A 7,817-nucleotide genomic window follows, 5' to 3' on the forward strand; every position below is an offset into this window, starting at 1 on the left:
GGACAGAAACGCCCAGTCCCTGATGAACAGCAGCTGGCTGTTGTCAGATGTCAGACAAGCAGAGAAAAATGTAAAAGGCCCACAAGCAGCAATGCAGAAAGACTTAAAAACAGGAGCATTACTAAAGATCTAGTGCAGTCTGGCCAAGACACCTACATGACAACGTATCTGCTGGGCCATGTGCCCTGAAGCACCTGCAAAGAGGCTGGTATAATTGGAACACACTGCCGGATGGTAGCATGCCTGCAATGCATGAAAATCAGTGCACAGTAATATGCGCTTTCATGGTACACTCCTCATATAGACAGGACATGGAACAAGTGAAGGCAACCACAGGAACAATGGACATATAACAGTGACAAGCATTCTTACTGGAAGAGTTTTACCATTGACCGTGTTAGTTTCTGACCTAATTTTAGCCCACTCTTGTGAGGTAATGTCAGAAAATATCTCAAAGTCAGTGCTCTAATGTAGCTCTTGCGTTTCTTGACAGAGCCTATTTTCTTCTCCTGCCCAGGGAGCTGATTGGAGCAAATGGCTGGGGTGTATAGTTTGGAATTTAGAAGTTAAGCAAAATGGCTACATTTGTCTCATCCCTTGAAAGTACAGTATTAGACTAAGAAAGGTGTGATGGCTTACTATGGACACAAACTCAAAACTACTTGGTTTGTCTTAACAGGACCTTCTACCATGGCCCCGGGTGCACAGTTCTGTTTTGGACCAAGACAACAAAGGCCAGTGTGGGCACTGGAGTTAAAACTCTCCTTTGCCATGATGCCAAGTGCTTTGAGACCACAGTCGACCATGTTGACCAATATTGTCTCACTGTTTTCTTGTGCTCCCCGTCTGTCTGTATCCACCTGTTGACTCTTGTCTTAGATTGATAGCTCCTTGGGGCAGGGATGGTTTTTTGTTCTGTTTGTCCAGCACCGAGCACAATGAGGCAATACAAATAAAAAATAATAATACTAATAGACAGGCTGACAGCTTTGGGGCCAGGAAGCACCTGCTATTGGCCTTTTAAAAAGACATTGGCCAGAAATATGCTTGGTCCAATCACAGTTGGAGGTGAAGGGGGAAAAAAGTATGGGAAATCTACAGCTAGGATGGCATATAAACCATGGCTACCTACTTTCATCAGAAGGACATGCCCCAGGAAGAGAGGGGATTTGAAATATGGATGTCTGAGAACTTTTTCCAGACCCAAATGGACACAGGTAGAGTTCTAACCATCTGCGTAAGATCCTTCTCCGGCTCCTTGTTTACAGTACTCTGCCATACAAAATGTGGAAGACTTGAGTTTGGAATCGGCCTTTCCAACCACAGGCTCTGCCAGCCTAGCCTGTGAAATTCCACCCCGGTGGCAAACTGAGAGAACAATTCCCCTAGCAAGATGCATTTTTATCATCTTGGAGGACAGTTCTGTGGTTTGATGGTTCTGTTCTGGTGTCATCATTGTAAAGGCAGCTGGCCTGCTTTATTGCAATAAAGTCTTTTGTAGAAAGATAAGTCACTACAATATTTACACTTCCTGTATAGCGCCTCTGTAGCGTGAAGCAGGAGTAAATCATCAAATGAAAACCATTCACCTTACACCCTAAAAGGGCGTAAGTAAGGGGGCTTAAGGGGCCTCAACATCCCTGTGTGGGCTATCTGTATCGTGGGTCACAACATGGGGAGCTGAGTAGTTTCAATGGGGTCCTACTTCCCTTCCTACATAGGAGCAGGGAATCCAACACACCAGCCAGCAGTGCTGAGCCAGCATGGAAGGGGAAGAGATCTGTGCCTGGTTTAGGCGTGATGCAGATTACTTCCTTCCCCAAAGCCAGCTGGGAACCAAGGGTCAAATTGCAACTTTCGTAATCCGTTTGTTCCCTGGCTTGCTGGTGGGACAGTGTGGGATAGATAGCGATCGATAGCAAGAATAGGGGGCTCTTGTCAGACTCCTCCCCTTCCTGACCATCTTGGAAATGCTGTCTCTGAAGATCCAGTCTCATTCTGGCATCTCGTTTCCCTTTTGTTTTCCCTAGGAGTGGTGGTTCACTGCAAAAGGCCCCATGGAAGACTTATGGCTGAAGGCCGCACCAGATTTTCGCAAGTGGAAGATAGGAATGACAGAGAAAGACTTTCCAGAGATCCATAAAACCAAGTACTTGCTGCGGGTGCCAGCACTGGATATTAACAATCCTTTCCCAGAACCTGAGATCCCCGATGTCTGAGCTGCATGTAGTTCTGCCCAACTGGAGCACTTTGTAAGCCTTTCTAGCCGGCACTGCCCAAATTTGTAAGCATTTATGATATTCCTACGGTACACATAACACCTGCTCTCTGCAAAGCCCTCTGTATTTGCTCATCTCTTCCTTTGGTAAATGTAAGTTCTAATGTCTCACCGTGGCTTGCTTAGACCATTTTTCCTCACTGTTAATTAAACTCTGCAGTATCTCTTCATTATAGTAATTTATTCCTTTATAACCTGGAACAGAATCTAGTGCTATTCCCAAAAAGGAAAGTGTGATGGGTTGGATCACAGAACTCCCCCTGAGAGCTGCCAACCGATGTGCCAAGACTACTTCTATCCCTGTTTTCCCTGCCAGCTCAGGACTCCAGCACCCTGTCTTGCTGAGTCAGACACTCCCGTCTGCTCCAACACAAACCCAGGGTCTGAATTACTTGCCCCAAAGCTGCAGGTTTACTTGAAAACAGCTCACAGAAGTGTGCTTGTCTTTAGCACTCAGATGCCCAACTCCCAATGGGGTCTAAACCCAGATAAATCTGTTTTACCCTGCACAAAGCTTATGCTTGGAAGCCTTAAGTTCTCTCCATAGGCATGTCCCTGCATGCCTTGCAGAGTCAGAAGGTGTATCTGCCCTCTCTCAATGGGTCAGTTGTATAGCTGATGGTCCTTAATGGGCCATCAAGCAGGCTAGGCAGTGCTGATGCCAAATTGTCTGGGGTGTCACCCAGAAGCATAGCACAAGTTTGAAATACAGACAGTATAGAGCCAATACTTATAACTTTAAATACAAAAAATGAATATGAAGGGTTAAAATCCATGTGCATTTTATATAACAACCTGGTATATGGATTGTGCCAGGTCTTTTTCAGACCCAAAGTCCAGAGTTTGGTCTGGAGACCAAAGGCCTAGCAAATAGTAATTAGCTAAAAAAAGCAAAATAAACAAAATAACATTGCCTTTGCTAAAATATGGTTAATCAGTAAAAATGCCAAATGTTAAAACAATAACTACATAATTATGCTTCATCCAATGTTTCAAATTAAACAAAAAATCCCTCTTCCTATTGTGTTTCTCCTAAAGGGAAAACAGTCTTCCCACAGATCCAACCTTGAGTTTATAAAAATGGGCACATGTCAGTATAAAATATGGCATCCTTCCACCTCCTTTCCCAGGGACCAATGCCCTGCCTTAAGACATAAAGGAGACAATCTGTATTATCATATTTTTTCACTGTTTCTTTGCTTTAACCCCTAGGAATGTACCTGTTAGACAATTAAAAAAATTGCTCCATTCCTATGAACCCCAAATCAAAATTCAATATATATATATATATTTTATACTAATAACCTTTTATCAAAGTATTAATTAAATGTTAATTTGCTAACTTAAAACCATGAGCGGAGACATTATGTAACCTTTTAACCATTGGCTAATGTGCTATCTTGTCTTGCTGCAAAACCTATCCTGGGGTGTGGAACTGCCTACCCCGTCACTTTCCCCCGCCCATAAAAAATCTATATATTCTATTGTAATCAATTAATTAACAGTGTCTCTGAGCCTAATAAGCCAAGTGACACTCCGCCAGCGCTGTGTGTAATAAACTCCTATGCTTGACCTCTACACGTGTATGCGAAAGGGGGAATATTGGTAAAATGCCTCAGTTATTGTAAACATTGGTGTGCACACCACCAAGTAAACTTAGCATAATACAATCTGGTTAACCAAACCTGCTGGCCTCCGGATAGGTAGCAAAAAAATAACAAATATAAGCTATGATTTCAAAATCTAGGCTGTGTCGCTCGCTGACCGGTGTCAGGCGTGACGAGGAAATTTAATAAGCTATGATTTCAAAATCTAGGCTGTGTCGCTCGCTGACCGGTGTCAGGTGTGACGAGGAAATTTAATAAGCTACGATTTCAGAATCTAGGCTGTGTCACTCGCTGAACGATATCAGGAGCGAGAGGAAAGTTTGAATAAGCTTTTAAAAATGTTCAAAAAAAGCTGCATACACCCTCAGTCGTAGCATGACTGAGCATAAGGGGAGAACTTAGGGTTTCTCGCTCTGCCCCTGGGAGGGGTTTTTATTTTTGGTGTATGAACCCTCGGTGGTAGAAGGCCGAGCAATACAAAGGGAAGCTTAGCGTCTCTCCCTCTGGCCCAGAGTGGGTTAAAAACATAAGATACAGATCTTATTCTGTTAAACCAAACTCTGAAGGATATAGGAGTTTGGGCAGTGTAGTGTGGTTCATGTTTGTTTGTTTTGTTTTTTTGTAAGTAATATTGTGGTAATTTCACAATTTTGAAGAAAATGTTTAAGGAATGGGACCAGGAAAGGGGGGGGCTAGTTGGAAAGCCCACCCTCCTTGCTAAATTGGTAATGGAACAAGGCTTGTGCCCATGGAAAGGAACTGTTTATTGGAAAAAGCAGAATCGGGCCCAGGCAAGCAACAGATAAAGAAACTGGAAAACAGGTTGGGTACAGAGAGTTAAAACAGCACTCTCAAATCTTACAGCAGCGGTAACATCAGGAGAAAAAACATTTAAGACCCCAGAAGGGGGCAGACCTTTGGGACCCCTCTGGAGATTGGGAAGGGGAATATTTGGGTAAATTCCTCCTCCCAGGGCCAAAATGCCATTGAAACAGTTAACAACAGTGCCTGCTTCTGCCTCAGATCTCCAGGCCATGGCAAAATTTTTTCTAGGTAAAGTGTTAACGCCCTTTTACTGAGAGAAAGGGAGGATTTACACTCACAAAAAATGCACCACTTAATTAGCATTTGTGCAGCCCCAAGTACCAAACACACTGTGGCAGAAACTAAGCAGGTTCTGCCATGGTGGAAGCACTGTGCTAATTTGTTTTCAAGCTTCTATCTTTCAGGCTCTGAACCAGAACATCAGGAGAGCTGGTACCAGCTGCATCCCCTGCCCCTGCAGCCTCTATGCCCCTGCCTGCCCTGCTCCTCCTCGCCCTGCAGCCCCTGCTCCCCACTCGCCCTGCAGCCCCCACACCCCTCTGCCCCTGCAGCCTCTGCGCCCCCCACCTGCCCTGCCCCTGCAGCCTCTATGCCCCTGCCTGCCCTGCTCCTCCTTGTCCTGCAGTCTCTGCGCCCCCCGCCTACCCTGCTCTCCCGCTCACCCGGCCGCCTCTGCCTGGCAGGGGCTTCAGACGCTCAGCGGTGACCAGGGCGGCGCGGGTCCCTGCAGCCCTGGCCACAGCCTCCTTCCTGCCACCGCCGAGCACGTTCCCCAGCCTGTTGTCCCCGGCGGAAACAGTTCCCACGGCGGCGCCGGGTTCCAAGCCGCGCGGGGCAACGGGGTCACAGGAAGGGTCCCCCAGTGGCCGGGGGGCCCCTGCCCGCAAGGGAAGCCCAAGCCCTCCCCCGTTTCCCACCTGAGCATTGTAGCTGGGGCAGCTGGGCTGCGCTGTGGACCCGGCGGATCGTGCTGGGCAGACCCTGGCTTATGCCTCCTTATTTCCCCGGACATGTCCGGCTCTTTGGAAATTCCCCCCCAGACGGGGATTTGAGCACCAAAAAGCCGGACATGCCCGGGGAAATCCGGACGTATGGTAACCCTACTTTCCTAACAGTTCCTAACATTCTATCCACTGGATCACCTTTGTCCACATGTTTGTTGGCCCTATAGCAGGGATCGCCAACCTTTGGCACGCGGCTCACCGCCATTGGCCTGGAGCGGCGAACCGCGGCCAGTGGGAGCTGCGATCAGCTGAACCTGCAGACACGGCAGGTAAACAAACCGGCCCGACCTGCCAGGGTGCTTACCCTGGCGAGCCGCGTGCCAAAGGTTGCCGACCCCTGCCCTATAGCCTATTATTGCTGATAATGGGCAGTTGCTGCTTATTGCTTATGAAAACTGACTTCACAATGAGCCCTGTACAGAACTCTCTTAAAGGAGGAAAAAATATTTATTTATTTGCCTGATTCACATGGCATTTTGAGGTTTAATTAATTAGTTTCTCATGGTAGCTTTGAAGATGTAAATGCTCAGGGTGCTTAGACGCTCTCCTAATGTGGATGGAATAGCTTGTGATCAAACTGCCCTCCAATTTTTGATTTTACTCACAATCTCTGCTACCATTTGTGGCTGCATGGACCACTTCCCCACCCATTTGTTTCATAGCTTCACAGAGTTTAAGGGCAGAAGGGACCATTCGATCATCTAGTCTGACTTCCTCTATAACACAGGCCGGAGAATTTCCCCAGTTATCGCTGTGTTGAGTCCAGTAACTTGTGTTTGGCTAAAGCATATCGTCCAGAAAGACATGCAGTCTTGATCTGAAGACTTCAAGAAACGGAGAATCCACCACTTCCTTTGGTAGTTTGTTCCAATTGTTAATCACGCTCGCTGTTAAAAATGTGCGCAGTACACAGAGGTAAACCCACCTCGCTACTACTGCTCACCAGTAGCGTAGTTAGCGGGGTGCAGGGGAAGCCCCGCCTTTCCAAAAGCGGCTGGAGGAGTGGGGGGGGGGCGCAGGCTGGCGGCCCGCAGCGCGGCCGGTAGCCATGGGGGGGGTGGCGGGCACGGCCAGAGGAGCGGGGGAGGGCGCAGGCTGGCGACCCACAGCACGGCCGGTAGCCATGGGGGGGCGGCAGGCGCGGCCGGAGGAGCGGGGGGGCGCAGCATGGCGGCCAGCAGCCGCAGCTGGAGGAGCAAGGGGGGGGACCACGAGGGTGGCACGGCAGGGCCGGAGGAGCCATGGGGGGGGAGGGGCGGTGCGGCCGGAGGAGGAGCCAAGGGGGGGGGTGCCTTTTTTATGTTTGCTCCCCCTCCTCTTAGAAGCTGGCTACGCCACTGCTGCTCATCACTCCTTGTTCATACAGCAAAGATCCCGTTATCTCTTTTTGATACACGTTGCACAGAGAGTTCATCTGGCACTGCATAAATGTCTCTAAAACAGCTATAAAAACTGCATAGGAAAGGCATATTAGAAAAATATGTAATGTATTTTTAGCTGTTTCTGAATGCAATGGAGCAGCAGGAAATGAGGAAAAGGACTCAGCACCATGTGATCATCCTACTGTTCATAAATCACCTGCACCATCAGTGACCTAATGACCATGGCTGTGAACTTCTGTAACTAGGTCTAATTTTTAATTTCCTTCTTTGAAAGAAGACAGGGACACAATGCCCAGCAAAATGAATGAGATTAGTCTGAATTTGCTGATTTGAGACGGCAGGCATCAATTTATTGCCTGTGGGGTTCTTGAATTTCCATGGAGGACCCTGATGGACTTGACCTAATTCTACATTTGAGTGTGTAAATCAGCACTTAGGTGCACAAATATCCATCACAGACACCCAATACAAAATTCAGCACCCAGGTTTTAAAAAATGGGCTCCCTGGTACCAATTCCACCAATCCCTTGCAAAGTGAAGTCCCCTGAAATTACAGGAGTTACACACAGGTCAGGCTGGAATCGAGCCTTCTTTGTTGTATTGCCACTAATGTTTTGCTGCCCTTGGGTAAAATGTTCAAAAGCATCTAAGTGACTTAGGAGCTTAAATCCCATTTTCTAAAGTGATTTAGGCCCTGAGGAGCTTAAATCTCATTGAAATC

General features: G+C 47.4%; 1 protein-coding gene across 5 annotated transcripts in view; it reads left to right on the forward strand.

The window, feature by feature from the left end:
- Positions 1-6,595, forward strand: part of LOC101945592 (adenylate cyclase type 10-like) — a 105,721-nt gene extending 99,126 nt beyond the window's left edge. For all 5 annotated transcript variants that reach the window (XM_065594219.1, XM_065594218.1, XM_065594220.1 and 2 more), the window contains one exon: positions 2,031-6,595. In XM_065594219.1, the coding sequence (XP_065450291.1) occupies positions 2,031-2,219 (189 nt within the window). In that variant the 3' untranslated portion in view covers positions 2,220-6,595. The remainder of the gene's footprint in view (positions 1-2,030) is intronic.
- The last annotated feature ends 1,222 nt before the right edge of the window (positions 6,596-7,817 follow it).

This window comes from Chrysemys picta, chromosome 4 (assembly GCF_011386835.1).
Source record: "Chrysemys picta bellii isolate R12L10 chromosome 4, ASM1138683v2, whole genome shotgun sequence".
Lineage (NCBI taxonomy): Eukaryota > Metazoa > Chordata > Testudines > Emydidae > Chrysemys > Chrysemys picta.